The sequence below is a fragment of the Sturnira hondurensis genome, unplaced genomic scaffold (genome assembly GCF_014824575.4).
Source record: "Sturnira hondurensis isolate 20B ecotype Veracruz unplaced genomic scaffold, ASM1482457v3 Scaffold0011378, whole genome shotgun sequence".
Classification (NCBI taxonomy): Eukaryota; Metazoa; Chordata; class Mammalia; order Chiroptera; family Phyllostomidae; genus Sturnira; species Sturnira hondurensis.
The window spans coordinates 382919-405847 of NW_028084009.1; the positions used below are offsets into that span (position 1 = coordinate 382919).

The window sequence follows — 22929 nt, forward strand, 5'->3', positions numbered from 1 at the left end:
CACAGGAATTGCTTTTACATGTGACAGGGTGCTGTCAAAGATAAACCCAGCCATTGTTAAAGCGGGGAAAACAGATTTTCTTCAGTAACTACTGACAGTAGGGGAGAAAGCTGAACTCCATTCTGACTTCAGCAGAGCTGATTGGTATTTTTAAAGGGAAAATGAGGGAGTAGGGGAGCAATCAGGGGCCCAATGAAAAGTAACAGAGGGCTGATCAGTAAAAAAGCGATTAGGCCAGCCCTGGCTGGTGTGGCTCAGTGGACTGAGTGCTGGCCTGTGAACTGAAAGGTCACTGGTTCAATTTTGAATTAGGGCACAGGCCTGGGTTGCAAGCCAGGTCCCTGGTTGGGGGCATGGGAGAGGCAGTCAGCTGGTGTTCCTCTCTCAGATCAGTTTCTCTCTCTCTGAAAATAAAATCTTTAAAAAAAAACAGTGATTATGCCAGCTGTGTCTGTTAGCTGGCATTTACCAAAGTTAGGCTTCCAGAGTCTACCTTTCTGACAAGATTTCAAAGGAATGGCTTTCGGGTCCTTAGCCACTCCTGAATTGTAAAAGGGACAGGGGCAAAATTTACAATTGTAAGCCCTTTTTGGTAACTAACTGCTGTAAGAAAGGGAGGTTGGGGCCTATCCTCAGGTGTTGGCTAGAAAAACTGTTTTCCAAGCAGCAGTGAGCTGCCTGCGCTTCACTCATCCTAGGAAAATGCCTTCTGCTGCCAGAAGCCACACGGAAGCTTGGTCACCTTTTAGTGAAGAGGTTTGGACAGTCATTCATTATGTGTTGAGAATTCTGCAGTTCTCAGTGTCTATATAATTGTACGTTTTTATATGTTTCCTTGAATGATGACCAAACAGTGTGACTTTCAATCTCAGGAGTAGCCAGCTAGCAGTTCCACGGGATGCACTCTGAGTGGACGGATTGCTGGGCCTGTGGAACAGGGAGAAGGAGGCCAAAACCGAGGGCTGGGATTTCCAAGAGAGTCACCTCTGGTTCCTCTCTTTCCCACGTTCAGTGCACCATAAGATCCTAAGGGCTCTACCTCTAAAATATATCTGAAGCTGTTCTCTTCTCTCCATATTCATGCTACACACCCTATCCCAGGCTATTACAGCTGCCTGGATGCCTCCTACAGCCTTCTCACTGGTCTCCCGCTTCAAGTTCTCCCCCCCACACAGTCCTTTCTCCAAGCAGTAACTGGTGGGTCTCTTAAAATGCCCTGCCCAGTCAGGGCACACACAAGCAGCAACCAATGAATGTGTAAATAAGTGGAACAACAAATCAATGTTTCTCTCTCTCCAAAATCAATCAATAAAAAAATTACCATATTATTTCACTTACACGTGGAATCTGATGAACAAAATAAACTAACAAGGTGGAGACAGACTCATGGATACAGAGAACATACTGACACCTGCCAGAAGGAAGAGGGTTGGTGGGATGGGTGAGAAGGGTGAAGGGATTAGGCAAAGAAAAAAAAAGACTCGATTCGGCTGCAGTCACCGATCAGACTCTTCTCTTGTTCGTGCGCCTCCCTTGGCTTCCTCAGCGACCATGTCTGATAAACCCGATATGGCCGAGACTGAGAAATTTGGTAAGTCAAAACTGAAAAAGACAGAAACGCAAGAGAAACGCAAGAGAAAACGCAAGAGAAACGCAAGAGAAACGCAAGAGAAATCCATTGCTTTCCAAAGAAACGACTGAACAGGAGAAGTAGGCAAATCGTAATGAGGCCCACACCACCAATAGGCACTGTACATTCCACAAGCACTGCCTTCTTCTTTTACTTCTTTCAGCTGTTTAACTTTATAAGCTGCAAAGAGGTTGGATCAGTTTAAATGACTGTGCTGCCTCTTTTCACATCAGAACTCCTGACAATGAAGGCCGCACCTGCCTCTCCCATCTGCCTCCCTGGCTGGCAGGGAAGAAAAAGAACTTGCATGTTCATGAAGGAAGAAGCTGGGTGGGAAGACAGTGAAATTAGAGTAAAAATGAAGCTGGTCCAAGGTGTCCTGAAGAATGTAAAATGCGGTTCAATCAGAGTGCCATTTTTTTGTTTAAGTGATTTTAATTATTGGAATGCACAATTTTTAAAATATGCAAATAAAAAGTTTCAAAACCTGAAGAAAAAAAGACTCATGGACATAGACTACAGCATAGTGATTGCCAGAGGGAAGGGGGAGGAAGAAGTGATAAAAAAAAAGAGGGATAAATGGTTACAGGAGGACAGGACACGGGGAGGTAAACCTACAGTACAATATACAGATGATGTATTGTAGAATGGGACACCTGAAACCTACATCATTTTATTAACCAATGTCACCCAAATAAATTAGGTAAAAATAAATAAATAAAAGAAGGAAAAAGATATAAATGTGGTGGTCCTATACTTAAGACATAGTTCAAACACTGGCCTACATCATCTGGCCTGGCATCACCTCCGGACATGCTCCACTCCGTTAAGGCCCAGCCTAGCTCATTCCTGACTGCGAGCCTTCGCATTGACATCCCCACCTCCTGAAATGCTTTCCAGGCTGAGATGCTTGCAGCTGTCCGCGGGTTGCAATTCAGGTCAATTTTCACCCGTTCAGACATCTTCTCTGACTATCCCGTTGACCTCCCAAGTCACTGCCTGCCACTTCATCCTGCTTTTAATGTTCTCTTCGTAGCACTTACCAATATCTGAAATTATCTTACTTGTCCACTCCATTTCTCCTTCTAAAACATAAGCTCCATGAGGGGCAAGAAGTTCTCCTCTGCCCGAGACGCTAAGGACAGGACTTTGGGCACTGAGTTCAAAAGTTATATAAGACTTACTACGTGCCTTCTATCAAGCCCTGACATCAAAATAGGTCACAATCCAGCGGCCACTCACTGAATCTATTCGTTTCAGGAAAACGGTGATTGCGATGCCCGATAGAACTGTCTGAACCAAACAGCACTGTGGCTTGTGACGTCAGCGCAAACACAGAGCGGGGTCACGCAAGCCAGAGATTGGTCATTCGAAAACTTCAGTGGTGTCGGAGCACCCTTGGCCCCGCCCCCTGCCTCTGCACTGTTCACGCATGCGCCCCTACCGCAGCCTCGCTGCCGCGCCATTTTGCCGGGGTTTGAATGTGAGGTGGAGCGGTGGCAGGAGTGGGTAGTGGCAGGTACAGTCCGCGGCTGAGATTTTCTTCTCCATTCCTGTATCCCCAGGAGGTAAGGTCGGGGGGTGCACGGCTTGGCGAGGTGGCCTCTGGGAACGCCGCTGGGAGAGGGATGAAGCGCTCCCTGCGTTTCTGAGCGCTGGGGAGCAAGGACCGCGCCTCTGGACGAGAGCGGAATGTGGGCCCATGTATCTGGCAGAGTCCTCGGATGGAGTCTTTGCCTTTGCTCGCCGCCCTCGCCTCATCTCCCAGCTTCTCAGCGATTAGGCCTAGACCCGGCGGTCCCCGGGCCTGCAGGAGGCGAGGGCAGCCGCGGCGCGGCCTAACGCGCCCCATCTCCCGCCCCTTCCCCTCCAGCGCCGCTCTGATTGGTCGCGCCGCTGCCGGGTCCCTCGGGGAGGCCGCCTCTCATTGGTCACGGCCGAGCGTCCGTTCTGTAGGCTCCGGGCCATCCTCAACGTGAGCGGAGTGCAGCGTCGACGCCCGTCGGGTTGCGGGGCGGAGGATGCGGGTCGGCGCTTGATCGCCTGTTCCCTGGACTTGACTTTTTAAGGAGAAAGGGGAGCGTGGCCTCACAGTGCTTCAGCCTCCCCGACTGTAAAATGGGCACCGTGATCTCACTTTGCTGAGATGTTTGTGAGGGTTAAATTCTGGTCCGTGCACCTGCCTAGTAATACGGGGTGCTCCTCTTGGGGGAAATTCTGCATGGCCCGGTGGTTCGAAGCATGGGCTTTGGCGTTGGAGCGCCTGGGTTCGTTCCAGATTTAGCCTCACCTGGAAGTAGTCACCGCCTCTGTCCCAGCCTCCATTTCCTCATCTGCGAAAGGGGGTTGGAAACATAGTCTGCCTGTGAGAGTGGCTGTGAGGATGCGCTGAGCTATTACCGTGGTTGACCGAGTCCCACCTCCGGTGACCCCTTTTCTCGTCCCCACCCATCTCTCCTCTTTAGCCACAGAAGCCACCCTGACCGACCTGCCCACCAGGAAGCGTTTGGTTGCGCCTCACGCTTTCTTGGGAATTACCAATGTTAGATGTTTGCAAGGCTGACTCCCTATCCTTCAGGTTTTATTCAGCTTAGGCCTTGATTGACCAGCCTCTTCAGCTCTTTATTTACTTCATAACATTGAACGTTATCTATAATCACTCGATAGTTTGCTTACTTGTTTATTGCCTTTCTCGACAGCCAAGAGCGAGAGCCTTGCTTTTGCCCATCTTGTTTACTGCTGTTTCCGGGTGGCCAGTGCTGTCCACATGTCAGGTGCACAAGTACTATTATTCTTTGGAGGCAGAGAAGGCGATTTTTTTTTTACTCTTGGATCTCACCAGTGCTCATTTTCTCCTTTGGGCCCCTCTACTTGAATTTTTGGACCCTTTTTTGTGTCTTTGTTTTTTGCATAATTCCTGGTCTAGTCGTCTATTCAACAGGAAGAATTTAGAAATTCGATAAGTCTGTCACTGACTTATTGTGGTACATTGTGTGTGTGTGTGTTGGTAGGGATTTCCAAAGATAGCTTTGGAGGGGAGGGGTGGAGAAAGTATCACTCCTTATTTAAAGACAAAATAATTAATCCTTTTTTTTAAAGATTTCATTTTTATTTATATTTAGAGAGAGAGGAAGGGAAGGAGAAAAACATCAATGTATGGTTGCCTCTTGTGCACCCCCCCCACCTGTGGACCTGGCCTGCAACCCAGGCATGTGCCCTGACTGGGAATCGAACCAGTGACACTTTGGTTCACAGCCCATGCTTAACCCACTGAGCTATGCCAGCCAGGGCTTGAATCTTCCATTTTTAGTTTGAAGTCAATAACACTTCTTACATTTATATATAACTAATATTTTAAAGAGTCAAAGAACCTTCACCTGTGGCCAATTAAGATAATTAGCTCTCGATCTTGCTGATGTATTGAGAATTCCTGTGTAGTATTTTCTAAAATGACCTATTATACTTTCCCAAATCAGGGCTAAGCTTACAATTCTGTTTTACAGACATCACTAGGGGTATATAAAAAGGGTTTGTTGAATTTAGTTCCATATCTAACATTAAAATTCTAGGACCATGTAGTATTTTAACTTTCAGGGATTGTAGCACGCATATTTATTTAACACCACTCCCCCATACACACATATACTCCCCCGCCCCCGCAACACGCTTTAAAAAAAACCCTAAAAATTGTTTGTCCTAGCACCTCAGCTTTGTCATTTTAGGGTTATTCTATCATGTGGTCTTCTGTCAGTTGTCTCCACCTCTTCCTGTTTGTCACAGTTGACCAGAATAAAGGGGAAGAGTGATTGTGCTTTTGATGGAAAAATTAGTCCAGGGTATGTAGCTTTTGTAAATAGTACAACCGCTATGTATAGTAGGTGCCCATCATTGTTGTGAAGCTCTAGGAAGATTGCGGTGAGCAAAACACCAAGTCTCTGCTCTAAGAGCTTACAGTCTAGTGAAGGGAAAAGCACAGCAGAGAGCAAATTTATATGCCTGGAAAAATAGAGTAAAGGAATGGAGAGCAGCAGGGGTGGGTGCTTCTTCAGAGAGGACAGTCCAGGAAGGCATCTCTGAAAAGAGATGACGTTGTAAAAGAGACCTGAATGAAGTGGGCAGTGAGCCATGCAGCGCTGCATGTACAGAGCTGTCAGCAGATGGGACAGTGAGTGCAAAGCCCCGAGACAGAAGTAGAAGCACTGCCATATGTGAACAGTAATACAGGACAGATTTCAAATTCACTTTGTTGAAGTTCCTTAGAATGAACAGAAATTAATTATGGCAGGCAAGTTGGTCATTTGTTTATATGACAGATGTAACTGAGTTCCTAAATTTGGTTGAGGCTGCTAATAGCTCATCCTCAAAGAATAATGGTCTCCAGTTCAGACTGGGAATCTGTTCTAGCTGGAAGACTTGACATACTGACTCATCCATAAGTTCATGCAACAAATGCTTACTGAATGTCTATGTGCCAGACAGTGGTGAAGGTCCTGAGCACAAAGACAAAGTTCCTGCCATACGGAGTTTACAAATGAGAGGTAACAAGTCACAGATAATTCAGATGAGGATTAATGCCATTAACAGTATAACACGGATGAGGTAGGTGTGGAAGGCCCCTTTGAGGAGTTGATGGCTGACAGCTGAATGATCCCTCATATCAAATTAGAAGGAAGGGCAGCATTACAGGCAGTGAGAACTGTCTTGGCTGGTTCAAGAAATAGAAAGAAGGAAGGTTTTTTTAAAAAAATTTTCTTATTTATTATCTTTAGAGGGGAAGGAGAGAGGGAGAGAAACATCAATGTATGGTTGCCTTTTGTGCGTCCCCTGCTGGGAGTTGGCCTGCAGGGAACTGGACTACAACCCAGGCATGTACCATGACTGGGAATCGAACCGCAATCCTCTGGTTCACAGGCCCGCGCTCAATCCACTGAGCTACACCAGCCAGGGCAGGAAGGTTTTTTTTGTGGCTGGAACATAGTGTGAGGCCAGACAAGGAGAAGGTAGGAAGTGAGGTTGGCAGGTGCCAGATTGCATGGGACTCTTTGCCATGGTGAAAGAGTTTGGGTTTTTAATATAGATAGTTATGAGGGATCTGAGAGATTTTGGTTGAGATAGGTACAGTGCTATAGGAGCCTAATGCAGGTTTATCGAGGAATATATTTAAAAACTCAAAAAATAGATAATTAACCTCTGTAATCCCTCAAATACACACACAGTTTCTAACATGCTGCCTTGCATAAATCCCAAAAAGTAGAATAAATTTTCATGTGTCGGAGAAAGATCAGCTGGATTATTTTTTCTCACGTATATTGATGTGAATGATTTTGCTTGGCATTAGCAAATGTTCAAGATCTCAAAGTCAGAATTCCCATATAGGAAAAAAGAATGGGAAGTGAATTGATTAAATTACTCCGCTCTAAAATGTGTTCCATTACAAAGTGGCCAAGAAATGGGGGAAACTTGAGGTTAAACAATGTTAAACTGATAATTTACTGTTGGAGTTCCTGAAACCTTTAAAGTGAATCTCCAAAAAGGGATGAGTATAATGTATAGCATTTTCCAAACTTTTTAAAAATTTAATTTATTTATCTTTAGAGGGGAAGAGGAGAGAGGGAGAGAAACATCAGTGTGTGGTTGCTTCTCACACGGCCCCCACTAGAGAACCAGCCTGCAACCCAGGCATGTGCCTTGACTGGAAATCAGTTGAACCTACGACCCTGTGCTTTGCAGGCCCGAGCTCAGTCCACTGAGCTACACCAGCCAGGGATGGGACATTTTCCAAACTTCTGACAAAAAAAACAAAGGGTAGCCTCTTACTTGTATGGTTGAATGGGATTTGATACTCATGCCCATAGAGTGGTTTGTCCTGGGTCAAAGGAAGTGAATAGGAGGTGATACTGGTTAAATTAGATAGATATCAGAATATTGACTTTTGTTTATGATGAAAACATTTTTTTTAATTTTATTTATTTATTTGTTTATTTTTTAAAGGATTTTATTTATTTATCTTTAGAGGGGAAGGGAAGGAGAGAGGGAGAGAAACATCAATGTACCGTTGCCTTTCGTGAGTCCCCTGCTGGGAGTTGGCCTACAGGGAACTGGCCTGCAACCCAGGCATGTGCCCTGACTGAGAATCGAACCGCGATCGTCTGAGTCGCAGGCCCGCGCTCAATCCACTGAGCTACACCAGCCAGGGCTATGAAAACATTTTTTAATTGAGGGAAAGGATTGTACCAAGGAGAATACAGTTAGTTTCAAATAGATTGTTCTTCTAAGGTGTGCTCTCTAGTTGTGGAGTAGTACTCTGCACAAGCACAGGGTTAATAGCCCATTTCTGGCTTTTGATTTTATTTTTATTTTTTTTAGTATAAGATGAAGGGTTTTGGCTTTTTTCGTTTTCGAGTCAATCTTTTTTTTTTTAAGATTTATTTATTTTTTAGAGGGGAAGGGAAGGAGAGAAGGAGAGAAACATCAATGTATGGTTGCCTCTCATATGTCCCCTGCTGGGAACTGGCCTGCAACCCAGGCATGTGCCCTGACTGGCAATTGAACCGCAATACCCTGGTTCGCAGTCCCATGCTCAATCCACTGAGCTACACCAGCCAGGGCATCAAGTCAGTCTTGCTCAGAATGTCGGCATATTCTTTGGTTTCTTCCTCTCCCTAATTCCCATCTGGCTGCTCTTTTTCACGTCATCTCTTTTTATTGCTGTTCTCAGTGCATCCCACTCTCATTCAGTTCTCTGTGATTATTTCTACTGGAGAGATTAACCTTAAGTAGTAGAAAGGCTCATTTGAATCTGATCTTTATTAACTGTGCATGACTTGGGGCAAGTTAGTTACTGTGAGTCTTCTTCCTTGTGTGTTAAATGGTTATTATGTGGAGTAAGAAGCATATAAAACATCTAGCGCTGGTCCATACATGTGACCTTTGCCCCATTTTTAAAAAGTGTCCTACAGATCTCTTGTTTTCTTCCTCATCTCCATTCTGCAAACCATTACCAGCCCAAAGGTTCTATTTGTTTTAAAAGTCCACTTTAAGTTTTTACCCATTTCTTTAAAAAAAAATACCTTTAGTAAGCCCTGGCTGGCGTAGCTCAGTGGATTGCTGTGAACCAAAGTGTCGCTGGTTTGATTCCCAGTCAGGGCACATGCCTGGGTTGCCGGCCAAGTCCCCACTTGGGGGCACACAAGAGGCAACCACACATTGATGTTTCTTTCCTTCCCTTCCTCTCTCTCTAAATGTAAATAAAAATAAAATCTTTTTAAAAAACCCTTTAGTAGCTTCCTATTGTACATTAAATCATGAAACTCTTAAGCTAAGTGTTGAGGAGCCCACATGAACTGATCTCAGGCTCCAAGTTCACTCTTCCTGAAAGGAGCTATGTACTTTTCCTGTGTTTGTTACTTTGCCCACACTATTTCCCGCATGAGATGGATCCTTGTTGTACTTTGTCTGACCAAATCTATATATTTTTTAAGTTCAGCTCAAGACTCGCAGTGTCTGGGAAGTCTTGGATCCCTGAGTGCCCGGTGACTCTCTTTTTAACCTCCTAGCAGTTGAATTTCTGTCTGTGATTCTTTTGGTGTTTCTACTCCAGGGAACAAATGTGTTTCAGAATTTTTACTGTGGATTATACAACATCCCCAGTGGGGCTTGGGCTAACACCCTGCAATCAAACACATTATTTCTTTAGTGAAAAATTTATATTCTAAGTGAGATATAGACTAGATTTATAGCCTCAGGCTGTTCAGGCCAGGTTTAGCTACCTGAAAGGAAAGGGATTATAGATCTGTAGTTGGTATTTCTTTACCTCTCTACCTCCTTTTCTTTTCTTTTTTCTCTTTTCTTTCTTTCTTATAGTTAGTATTACACTGTGTCTTGTCTTCTAACTAGTCTGTAAGCTCCTTTGAGCACCTGAATTTGATAACTTTCTGATAGCTAGTATGGTATATATAGTTGTAGGATATTAGAAAAATCTAGGAGAATATGAAGAAAATGAAAATTTCTGTATCCATCATGTAGACATTAACACCCTTTATATTTGGGGTACATTTTTAATTTTTCAGTACACTTGGGTATATGTAAAAAAATTTTTAATCTTCACCCAAGGATATGTTTATTGATTTTAGAGAGGAGTAGGGAAGAGAGAATGAAACATCAGTGTGAGAGAGAGAAACATCAATCAGTTGCCTCCTGAATGCACCCTGACTGGGCATTAAACTTGCAACCTTTTGCTATACAGGACAGTGCTCCAACCAACTGAGCCACCTGGCCAGACCTCGTTTAGGTACATATAAAAAAATTTTTAACAGTTCTAATTGTGGTATACTTGACCTTTTTGCCACTTAGCTTTCATACATTTTACAAAAATTATTATGTACTTAATTTTTTCTTTGTCATAGAGACCCCAGAATTATTTGGTGGATGGTTGCCCTAAAAAGGCTACATTTCTCCAAGTTCCTTACGAGCTACATGTGACTTTGTCCCTAAAAGCTGCCTATAAGGATCTAAGCAGAAGTGGGGTTTTTAGAAATAGCTTTATTTGAGGTATAACTTACCATGAATTCATTCTTTTTAAGTGTAGTGTTTGGTGAGTGTTATACAGTTGTGTGTCTGTCACCACAGTCCAGAGTTAGAACACTTTTTTTATTTGTGGCATTCTCAACCATTTTGGTCCCTTGGTGATGACGAATGTGCCTGTGTGCACACACACACACTTGTCATCTGTATGTATGTGCATTTTTATGTGTGTGTTTCTTAGCCTTGTGTTACCAGTTGTATCTACATAAACTATTTAGCTTATAATTTGTAATATATTAGATGTGAATGTTTGTAAGCTATGGCATGTTCTGTTCTTCATAATTAAGTTTTGTATATTTTAATAAGAAAGTTGCTTTTCATTAAGATATAATTGACCGTAGTTTCAGGTTTACAACATAATGACCTGATAGATGTGTATATTGCAAAATGGTTACCACAGTGAATGTTAGCATCCATCATCACACATAATTACAGTTTTCTTGTGATCAGAACTTTTAAGATTTACTCCCTTAGCACTTTCAAATATACAGGGTCTGGCAGAAGTAATGCCTGCTTGAGTGTGGTTGGTAGGATAATAATAGGGGTGTAATAATTTATAGTTTTAATTTCCACATTTCACCTAAAATGACATATAGTGTGCTTGAGTGTGGTACCGTTATGTTACAGAATTACATGCTTGTGATTTTGCAGTTTAAAAAGGGGGAGTTATTTGTGCTGAACCCTGTATATTATACTGTTATTAACTCTTGTCACAATTCATCCCTATGACTTATTTTATAACTGGAAGTTTGTACCTTTTCACCCATCTTCCTTCAGTGTGTTCTCAGTCTGTGAGTTAAGGTGGTTGTTATTAAAAGATTCCACAGATAAATGAGATCATACTTTATTTGTCTTTAATGTATTGGGTTGGCCAAAGAGTCCCTTTAGTTTTTTCTGTAAAATAAAAAGGCACATTTTTCATTTTCACCAGTAACTTTATTGATTTGGATATTTTGCCAGCTATCTTCTGCTATTAGCTTCTAGTGGGTAGAGGCCAGGGATGCTGCTAAACATCTTCCAATGTATAAGACAGACAGATCAATAGCAAATAATTATTTGGCCAGAATGTCAGTAGTACCAAGAAACGTCACAAACCACATTTGACACGTTCAATCAGTCACAGCACCTTCTTCATATACTGCACAAATCGTTTTTTGTGTTTTAGTTGCGTTTTTACTTTTCTTTAAATAATAAAGCATAATACATTGAAAACATTGTGTATCTTCTTCCATCTTCAGCATTTAAATGGCTGCACAAAAATTTGCCAGTCTTGGTAAGTTTTTTTAAATGCATGCATGTGACAGCTGTCACAATACAATGTAACAAAATTGTTTCAGATGGAGTTAAAGACAAGCAAACAGTACTAGAGCTATCAATGGAAAAAAAATAATGGAATTTTTGGCCAACTCAATATTTCACTTATAATTCCCTCATGTTCCATACATGTTGTCAAGTGGCAGAATTTCCGTGTGTGTGTCTGAATAGCATTCCATTGTTATCGTGTGTGTATATACCACTTTTTTTTGGTCCATTTATCTGTTGATCAATACTTAGATTGCTTTCATGTCTTGGCCATTGTGAATAATGCTGCAGTGCACAAGACGATGCCGATATCTTTTTGAGTTAAGTGTTTTCCTTGCCTTTGGATAATTACCCTGAGGTAGAATTGCTGGATCATGTGCTAGTCCTATTTTTAATTTTTTTGTGGAAACTTCATACGGTTCTATAGTGACTTCCCCAATTTACATTCCTACCAGCAGTACACAAGGGTTCTCTTTTCTCCACACCCTCACCCACACTTTGTATTTCTTGTCTTTTTGGTAATAGCCATTCTAACAGGAGTTAGGTGAAGTCTTGTGGTGTTGATTTGCAATTTCCTGTGATCAGTGATGTTGAGTGCCTTTTTGTGCACCTGTTGGCCATCTGTATGTCTTTGGCATATTTTTAAAAAAATATATTTTATTGATTATACCATTACAGTTGTTCTATTCCCCCCTTCATTCCCCTCCCCCCTGCACACCCCTCCCCCCATTCCCCCCCTTTAGTTTATGACCACGTATCTCAAGTTCTTTAGATTCTGTATTTCCCCTACTATTCTTGCCCTCCCCCCTATCTATTTTCTACCTACTGTCTATGCTATTTTCTGTACCTTCTCCCCCCTTCTCCTCCTCCCACTCCCCTGTTGCTAACCCTCCATGTGTTCTTCATTTCTATGGTTCCACTCCTGATCTAGCTGTCCTCTTGGTTTGCTTTTGTTTTAGGTGTGGTTGTTAATAACTGTGAGTTTGCTGTCCTTTCACTGTTCATATTTTTCATCTTCTTTTTCTTATATAAGTCCCTTTAGCATTTCATATAATAAGGGCTTGGTGATGATGAACTCCTTGAACTTGACCTTATCTGAGAAGCACTTTATCTGTCCTTCCATTCTAAATGAAAGTTTTGCTGGATAAAGCAATCTTGGCTGTAGGTCTTTGGATTTCATGACTTGGAATACTTCTTTCCAGCCCCTTCTTGCCTGTAAGGTCTCTTTTGAGAAATCCGCTGACAGTCTGATGGGTACTCCTTTGTAGGTGACTGTCCCCTTATCTCTTGCTGCTTCTAGGATTCTCTCCTTCATTTTAATCTTGGCTAATGTAATTATGATGTGCCTTGGTGTGTTTCTTCTTGGGTCTAGCTTCTTTGGGACTCTCTGAGCTTCTTGGATTTCCTGGAAGTCTATTTCCTTTGCCAGACTGGGGAAGTTCTCCTTTATTATTTGTTCAAATATGTTTTCCACTCATGGCTGTTTCTTTCCCCCTCTGGTACCCCTATAATTCGGATGTTGGCGTGTTTAAAGATGTCCTGGAGGTTCCTAAGCCTCTCTCATTTTTTTGAATTCTTGTTTCTTTCTTCTTTTCTGGTCGGATGTTTCGTTCTTCCTTCTGGTCCACTCCCTTGATTTGAGTCCCAGTTTCCTTTCCATCATTATTGGTTTCCTGTGCATTTCCCTTCATTTCAATTAGTTTAGCCTTCATATGTTCCTCTAATTTGTGACTATAATCAACCAGTTCTATGAGCATCCTGATCACCAGTGTTTTTGAACTGTGCATCTGAGAGGTTTGCTATTTCCTGGTCACTTAGAGTTATCGGCTCTGGAGCTTTGAGTTCTTCTTGAGCCATATTTTGGACTGTTCATGTCTTTGGCATATTTTTATTCAGACCCTCTGCCCATTTCTAAATTGGGTTGTCCCCCCCCCCCAGTTGTATAAGTTCTTTATCTATTTTTTGGCTATAACCCCTTGTCATGGGGGTCCCCAACCCCCCCGGGCTACAGACTGGTACCAGAAACCGGGCCACACAGAAGGAGGTGAGCAGTGGGTAAGCTAGCCAAACTTTGCTTGCATCTGCCTGAGCTCTACCTCTTGTCTCCCCTCTACCTCGCTCCCTCCTCCCATCCATGGAAAAAATCGTCTTCCATGAAACCAGTCCCTGGTGTCACAAAGGTTGGGGGCCACTGCCTTATTCAACATATGACTTGGAAATACTTGCTTCCATTTGGTAGACTGCCTTTTCATTTTGTTGATGGATTTCTTTCCTGTGCAGAAGCTTTTTAGTTTGACGTAGTCCCATTTGTACATTTTTGTTTTGTTGCCTTTGCTTTTGGTGTAGGAAGTTACTTTTTAATGTTAATCATAGTTGACAGAAAACTGTACTTGAACAATTAAAATTAAAAAAATACTAATCACAGTTATCATCTTCTGAACCTAAAATTATCCCCCAGATACAAATTCTCAACAGTAGCTTGTGGTCAGTACTTGTGATGGAATGTTGTACACAAAGGCATTCATTATTCTAATTTCCTTACTCTCATGACACTATGGAATTCCTTTTTTTTTTTAATTTTATTTTTATTTATTTATCTTTAGAGGGGAAGGGAAGGAGAGAAGGAGAGAAGTATCAACGTATGGTTGCCCCCCTTAANCGACTCCCCGCCCCCCCCCCCGCTGGGAACTGGCCTGCAATCCAGGCATGTGCCCTGACTGGGAATCGAACCTCGATCCTGTGGTTCACAGGCTCACGTTCAATCCACTGAGCTACACCAGCCAGGGCAGAATTCTTTCTTACTGCTTAAATTTTTTTATTCTTTATGGCAGGGCTCATAAAAGGTTTCTAGTGAGTCTCTTTAACCCTTTGTTTCATAGCATTTAAATTAGATCACATTTTTGGAGACTGATCAGTTCTTCAACTTTGCTTCTTTGTGCCTATCTTTTTGAAATCATGTTTTTTCTTTTCCTTTATTTCAAAATTACTCACCGTAGTTTCAAAAAAAAGTCCATCTTAGTTAAGAGTCAGGCTTATAGCCCAAACCCATACATAACAAGTGGATGACTTTGAGAGGGAAGATAATATAAAAGGATTTTTTAATGAAAATTACTGAGTCCCCATGTGACCTATTACCCAAACCTCATTTCTTGTTTCAGGTTTTATTGCAATGGAGCTCAGCGATGCAAATTTGCAGACGCTAACAGAATATTTAAAGAAAACTCTTGATCCTGACCCCGCCATCAGACGTCCAGGTAAAGAGAATAAATACCGTTTTGTGGTTGATATATTCTTAAAGGACAGGTGAGAGAAACCTTTGTGCAATCTGTTGTTTGTTGATTTAAAAAAATTTACACTTGGATTCTCAGACATAGTTTATATTTCATTCTCTAGCTGTAAAGTGTGTGGGGTTATTTTTTGGTTTTGTTTTTTTGAGTAAAATAGCTTTTATTTGACCTCTTCTAGAATAAAAAGCACTAGTGTGTTTAGACCACTTTGTCCCTTCAGCTTTCTGAAATTCCTCACACCTACCAGTTTTAGAGAGATAATAATTAGGGCATAGAAATGAGAGTTAATTGCTTAAAAAATGATTAAGTGAATGAAACCAGGCAATCAGACACTGTCTTAATCCTCATGCTGGGTTTGATTTAATTAATACATTTTAAGACCTAGGGTTCCTCTTTTCCTCCCTTCCTCCTGAATATGACGAGTTTCCATTAGAAACTTAGTTAAACTTCGAATTGCAAACTCAGATGCCCACAGAATCACATGCAAAGGTAAGTGAGTAAGGCAGGCCAAGTGAGGGCTGGGAATGTTCTATGATTCCAGCCTTGGTTAAGGGGCAAGTACTATTTGGAACCCCTAACTTTGCCGGACTCTGACCAGTTTTGCAAGATCAGATTCACAGCTTTACTTGAAAAATAAGGCTGTTTACATGAAGTGTCCATATTTTTAAATGATAGCCACTAGCAACTTTAAACAACTTTGAAACACATACAAATCAAACTGAGTAGTCAGTCGATAATCCTTGATATGAGTCATATTAACCAGAAAGGCTCTCCATCTGCTTCTTTGGAATGTGCTAATGGGCACGTTCATGAAGAAGATTTTGGAAGTGTCCCATAAAGACACAAATGAATACGTGTGTGTGTCATATTGATGTTATATATAATAATAAGTAGAATCATCAACAAGTTAATGTATCCATCCTGTTCTAGAAAAGCCTTTGTGGTTTCTGAGAGGGAAAATATGTGATCTTCTCCTTAGAGCTTAAAGAAGTAATATGTTCTTGGAAGAAGGGAAATTGATGGCTCTAATCTTCTTAGACTTTCCCAGGAAGCCTCTGCCCACATTGTCTATTAAAAACGATTTTTAATTGTGTCTTTAAGGTGAAGGTGCTATTGTTGTATGAATCCAGGGTAGAGTGTATGAATAAACTATTTCTCAGGGATTGGTAGTAAACCAGCTCCATGTATTTATAAAATTATCTGGAGGTGGCAGTGTGTGGTAGGTCCCGCCTACAGGTACCACTGTGCTCCGCAGGTTATTGAGATGTGACATTGTCATAGGTGAATTAGAATAAACTTTTGAGGGTCGTCGAGTGTGTAGAAATACGTAAGTGAGAATACTCTGAGAGCAAGTTGAGGGAAATGAACATAGAAGGGAACAGACTTAAACTCATGAAAATTGCCTCCAGGATATTAATTACAATTTAGGAAAGAGACCTGGTAGTCTGTATGGGCTTTCCTCCGAACCACAGATACAGTGTGTGGCCCTACTCTAAGTGCCGACCGCTAGGAGGAAACAATAAAAACCCAACAGACTCGTACAAAACTCTCCTGTCTGCTACTTAAAACATGTTTCAGTTTATTTCTCATCTTTCAAGAAAGACATGGGGAACACAAAGCAGGGAAAGTTTGAGGATAGAAATTAAACTCTTGGGACTCTATTCAGAAAGAAGAAAAGTGTTAAATCATATTGTTGTAGGAAATAATAGGTGTTAACAGCAGACCTTTGCAGTAAGTATTGGATCTTTGGAATAGGTGAAGCTTAAGACAGGAAAAATTAGAAGTGCTATAAACCTTCACTGTGTGATCAGTAAACCTAGGAGATTTAATATTCCTAAGTGTAATATGAGTGTAAATATGTGAGTTAAAATGTGTATAAATTTATTGCCGGCATTAGAAATGTTTATTTCAAGAAGAAAACTGAAGTCTAGTATGGTCAAATAAGGACTAGACTAAAACTTTTGGTGAAATCATTCTAGCTGTGTGATCTTTGACAAGTTACTCAACCTCAGTGGTCTTGTCTCTGCAGTGAGGTTATTGTTACCTACTTCTCTGTGTATTCACGACAGCTTCATGAAATAATATATGTGGGCAAAGTGCCAGACCCATATAGTTAATAGTAGTATACAGGATCCAGCACAAGTAACACCCCCTTTTTATTACAAAATCTTTTATTACAAAATCATAAGCATGTAATTCTGTGGCATAACAATATCGCACTTAAGCACACCATGTGACATTTTAGGTAAAATGTTCAAATCAAAACTATAAATTATTATACTCTATTATTATCATCCCACCAGCCACACTCAAGCAGGCATTAACTTCTGCCAGACCCTGTGTATTAGCATGAATTAGCTCACACAGTCACAGTGGTACTGTGAAAGAGCTATTACTACCGTTACTAATGGTGCTAATAATAGTCCTTCTGGAATGAGGCAGGGGGTTACTTTCGCCCCGGAGTCACTTGACCTCTGAGGAGCACATTCTCCTTCAGATGGGTGGTCATCTGATCAGGCCACTTTATAGGTTTGTGAGCATCAGGTGACTTGAGTGATTTGAAAACTGAGGTACTATGTAAATTTAATATAACATCATATATAGTTCGTTCAATAGGTAAGAAAATTTGAGTTCTCTGAGAAAAAATATCTTAATCTTTTCTGTTTTTGATGCTTCAGTCAGATACACATAGTTTACATATACATAATGTGGAAAGATTTGGTTAGAATAACAAATCTAACATGGAAATTCTCTTACAGCTGAGAAGTTTCTTGAGTCTGTAGAAGGAAGTCAAAATTACCCGCTGTTGCTTTTAACACTTCTGGAGAAGTCCCAGGATAATGTTATCAAAGTGTGTGCCTCTGTAACATTCAAGAACTACATTAAAAGAAACTGGAGAGTTGTAAGTGTTTGGTGAATACAAAGTTTAATGCCTTGTATATTTGTAAGATTTATATTTGCAGTACTCTTGAGAGATTCAGACACAGATTAAAGATAAAATTAAGTAGGACCCTCCTCAACAGAATAATAGCAAATCAAATCCAAAAGAGTATAAAAAAAAAAATATATATATATATATATATATATATATACACCATGACCAAGCGGGATTTATCCCAGGTGTGCAAGGCTTGTTCAGCAATTCAGAAATTAATGTCCTGCCCTGACTGGTGGGGCTCAGTTGGCTGGGCATCATCCTGCGAAGTGAGAAGTCCCTGGTTCGATTCTTGGTCAGGGTTGTAGGTTTGGCCCCAGTTCGGGGAATGTACAGGAGGCAACTGGACTTGGGGTAGTGAACATACAATATAATATACAGATGCTGTATTATAGAATTGTACACCTGAAACCTATACAGTTTTATTAACCAATGTCACCTCAGTAAATTCAATAAAAAGAATAAGTAAAAATTTAATTAATGCAATTCATATCAGTAAACTAAAAATTTTAAAAATTAACATGATTATATCAGTAGATACAAGAGAATTTTTTTTTAAAGATTTTATTTATTTATCTTTAGAGGGGAAGGGAAGGAGAGAGGGAGAGAAACAACAATGTATGGTTGCCTTTCGTGCGTCCCCTGCTGGGAATTGGCCTGCAGGGAACTGGCCTGCAACCCAGGCATGTGCCCTGACTGAGAATCGAACCGCGGTCGTCTGAGTCGCAGGCCCGCGCTCAATCCACTGAGCCACACCAGCCAGGGCACAAGAGAATTTTTTTAACCACCTCTAACATTCATTCATGATAAAAACTGCTTCAGTAAAGTAGGAATAGAGAAGGAACTTTCTTGATAAAGACTATCAAAAAAACAACAAACCAACAACTAACGTCATATGTAATGGTGAGAAACACGAAGCTTTTCTACTAAGATTAGGTACAGAGTAAGGACATCTCACCCCTTTTTCCCAACGTTGTATTGGAAGTCTTTGCTAGCGCAGTAGGAAGATGAAGTAAAAGGGGTATCAGTTGCAAAGGAGGACATAAAACTGTCCATTCACAAATAGCATGGTCGTCTGTGCAGAAAATCAGAGCTGACAAAAGTTAGGACACTTTCCCAAAGTTCTCGTGTCTCGTTTGAATTCGCATGGATTGCCTCAGCTTTATAACTCCGGTGGCTAGAGGGTCGTAAACTTCACCTTAGTCTCTGTTAGGGTTGAACTTTAACTCCAGCTCATCCTCTACTGAAGAGACTTGTGGGAAGATGCCGTCTAAATGAATCATTGAAGCAATTTCCATTGTAGACTGGGAAAAATTATATAAAGCTGAAAACTGCATTATATATGAAGATTTGTAGACTGCAATATAACTTATGTTGAAGTTTTTGATATGGGATTGTGCCCTATGTCTTATGGGATATGGAAACATATACTAATTTATGGTGAATCTTACTGTCCTACAAGTTTAATGACTTACATAAAATTATTATCAATTAAGAAACTGGTATTTTCCACTCGTTAGCTCAGGACAGTGTTTTTCCATTGCGGGTCATTTTGCCCACCAGGAGCTATTTGGTGACATTTTGGTTGTTACAGTTATAGGGTGGAGAGTGGGTGTTGGTAACCATCCTACAATATACGAGAAAGATCCCTAGGCTAAAGATTTGTCTGCCCTAAAATGTCAGTAATTCCAAGGTTAAGGAAACCATGGTTTAGGATAAGGGAGGGGGAATGAGACTTGTTTTATAGTGACAGCAGTAATGATATTTATTTAGAAAGTATTATGGGTAACAAAAAAAGTCAACTTTTAACCTTCTAAAATTTTTATTTAGGATCTTTTTTCTTCATTGCATAAGAGTTTAAAAGTGGTTAAAAAAATACTGTTTTAAGCTTGTATTTTCAATAACCACATGTGAAAAAAATAACCTGGTGAATCTTAAGATGTTTAAAAACCCCTCTCTACCTCTGTCTCAATTTGTAAAACCATTCAGACTGTTGCCTTTTTGGGTGTAGTCCTGGATGCATTTAGACTCACAATGGTTGGGCAGTTTCACTGCAAAGACCTTTGACTTAAGGGGAGACTCAGCATTGAAGCTTTTGGAGATGAATGTGGGCTAAGTAGCATATGTAAGGATTTTAGCCCCATGTTCTGATTAATTTATATATAGAACTGAGAGTCTTAATTGGCATCAGGGAGTCAGTAGCTCATTAATTTGTATGGTAAGTATTTGCATTTGGGATGAAATATACAAGTTTTGTTCAAAGGGGTCATGGTCTCATAAGATCACTAAAGGGATCTGTAACGCATTCATTTAGAGGGAACGAACGCCTTGCCTTTCTCTATGTTTTTCTTAGAAAACCAGGACATTAGAAAGGGTTCTGTTTATTCACAAACCCATCTGGTCATGGACATGGATTTTATGTTACTGGCTCATGAGTGTTTTGCTTTTAGGTCGAAGATGAACCAAACAAAATTTGTGAAGCCGACCGAGTAGCCATTAAAGCCAACATAGTTCATTTGATGCTTAGCAGCCCAGAGCAAATTCAGAAGCAGGTAATGTAAGACCCTGCTTTTTAAGTAGACTAGTTTGTAGAGCTTTCATCTAATTAATATTTTTCCTCCCCTCAGTTAAGTGATGCCATTAGCATTATTGGTAGAGAAGATTTCCCTCAGAAATGGCCTGACTTGTTGACAGAAATGGTGAATCGCTTTCAGAGTGGTGATTTTCATGTTATTAATGGAGTCCTTCGCACAGCACATTCTCTTTTTAAAAGGTATTGATGTGTAAATTCATACTTTTAAAACTTTTTTCAGTGTTTTTGCTTGTGTAAACAGTTATATTTTTTGTGACTGTCGTCACTCCTCTGAGTGTCATAACCCTAGAATAAGAGCATAAGCCTCTCCATTCATTACTGTGTGTGTTTGTTATTAAAGAGGGTGTTTGTTTCATATTGCGCTGTCCCCTGTAAAACTCCTAGTCTCCTTAAACTGCTTCATTCCTTTTAAAAGAATTTCCTTTGAATTTCAGAAAGCTGCCTGGCTGTAGTTTTTTCTTTAATCTATCCTTGAAGAACGAAAGTCAGTAAACAAAAACTTGTAAATTATTTATTTTACCTTAATTTTCTAGGTACCGCCATGAATTTAAATCAAACGAATTATGGACTGAAATTAAACTTGTCCTGGATGCCTTTGCTTTGCCTTTGACTAATCTCTTTAAGGTATGGAATAATATTTTGGTGATAGTTTAAAATTACTTAATGTTTAAAATTGCTGAAATAGTTATATAAATTTTAAGAGAATGCTTTGATAGCTTATTTTCTAGGTAATATTTAGAGCAGCATTTCTTTTGAAAAATTTCTAACCTACACAGAAATAGAGCAGGTGGTAAATAATGAACTCCCATGTATCTGTTACACAAGGTAAACAGTTACTAATGTTGTGGTTTTTAAAAAAACTGTTCTCTTCCCTTCATTTTGAAAGAATATTTAACAGCAAATTCCAGGCATCATACTATTTCACTCAAATATTTGCACATTTGTCACTTTTCAGGTTGGCTGTCTATGTAGTTTACTATTTTGTACATCATCTTGTGGTGAACAGGCTACTTGTTCATCTAACATTTAGGTGTGTTCATACCTAAACATCTTCTTCATCTTTGTGAGAATCCTGTAAGGTTGAAGGTGGTATTGTTAACCTCCTCCGCGCCCCCAGATGAGGAAAGAGGGTTCAGTATCACACATCTCTTTGCTGACTCTCGAGAAGGTGCTCATTTCTTAGTTCTGAACGGGAAATTGTGTGATAACCAGAGCTTGCTAAAATGGAGAGTGTACACAGGATTTCTCCTGGTTAGGGTGCCTTACTGGTGGTACCTTTTTATTTAAAAACCAACATTGGACAAAATATGATCAGTTTTTTCTACCTACAGGCAAAGATTTTTATTTCTTTTTAATGATGCTAAAAGTCTTAGAGTACATCGAAATGAAAATTCTGGTGTCCTGCCTTTTGGGTTATAAACGGTACCAGCTTTTTGGAGTTTGACATTTCATTAAGAAAACCTTAATATTCATTTTTCCTCACTCCAGGATATACGAAGTAATGCTTTGTCGAGTGTAACAGTAGTTCTGTGCAAGCACTGGGCATTTTGTATGATTTTTCTAATTTAATTTGCATATTTTCTCTATGAGGCAGGCATTAGCTCATACTACAGTTGAGGAGATCTGGTCTCAGTAAAATAACTTGCTCAAAGTAATGCTTATTGTAACAGTGTAGGTTATATTTAGGTCTCTCTGGCTTCCAGAATGTGTGCTCATAGCATGCCTTTCTGCCTCAGTAATACAGTTCTAGAATGTCAGCCTGTGAAAATCAAAGGAGTGCACAGAGTTTTCTAGACAAGCCTGTTTGATACAGTTAGAATAATAAACAGTTGGAAACAACTTAAACGCCAGATGGCAGGGGAATTATTTAATGAGAGCATATAAAGGCAGTTTTGTGTAATATATATCTATATATGCACAGAGAAGAATGGAAGGATCTAGTCTAAAACACTAACATTGGAGTTTTTAGTAGTGCCATGATAGGTAATTTCAAAATATGTACTTTAAGCCTTGGCTGGTGGCTTGGTTGGACCATCATCCCATGCACCAAAAGGTTGTGATTCTGATCCCTGGCCAGGTACATATGGGAGGTGGCTGACCAATGTTTCTCTCTCACATTGATATTTCTTTTTTTCTCTCTCTCTCCCCCCCTCTCCCTCTCTGAAATCAATAAATGTATCTCAGGTGAGGATTAAAAGTATATATATATGTACTTTAAAATATTTTTTAAGCCTTGGCTGGTGTGGCTTTGTGGGTTGAATGCTGGCCTGAAAAGCGGTAGGTCACCAGTTTGATTCCCAGTCAGGGCACATGCCTGAGTTGCAGGCCAGGTCCCTGGTTGGGGGCACACAAGAGGCTCTGGTCAGCATATCTCTCAACATGTGGATGTTTCTCTCCCTCCCTTCCCATCTCTCTAAATAAATAAAATCTTTAAAAAATGAAAATCAAGTATTTTTCAAATTTTAATACATTTGATTCTTCAAAAATCAAATATTTTTAAAAGTCAAGTTTAGGAGAAGAGGTATAGGTCGTCTCAGCCTAGTGCAGGCTGCTTCATGAAGGTCTGCAATACGCTAAAACTATGTTCCTAAATTTCTTC

The 22929-nt window shown here is 40.5% G+C and overlaps 1 protein-coding gene across 1 annotated transcript in view; it reads left to right on the top strand.

Moving 5' to 3' along the window:
• The first annotated feature begins 3076 nt into the window (after positions 1 to 3076).
• Positions 3077 to 22929, top strand: part of CSE1L (chromosome segregation 1 like) — a 40203-nt gene continuing 20350 nt past the window's right edge. The window contains exons 1-6 of the mRNA XM_037059853.1: positions 3077 to 3198; positions 14674 to 14769; positions 17562 to 17704; positions 20188 to 20289; positions 20365 to 20510; positions 20864 to 20954. Coding sequence (XP_036915748.1) covers positions 14685 to 14769; positions 17562 to 17704; positions 20188 to 20289; positions 20365 to 20510; positions 20864 to 20954 — 567 coding nt within the window. The 5' untranslated portion in view covers positions 3077 to 3198; positions 14674 to 14684. The remainder of the gene's footprint in view (positions 3199 to 14673; positions 14770 to 17561; positions 17705 to 20187; positions 20290 to 20364; positions 20511 to 20863; positions 20955 to 22929) is intronic.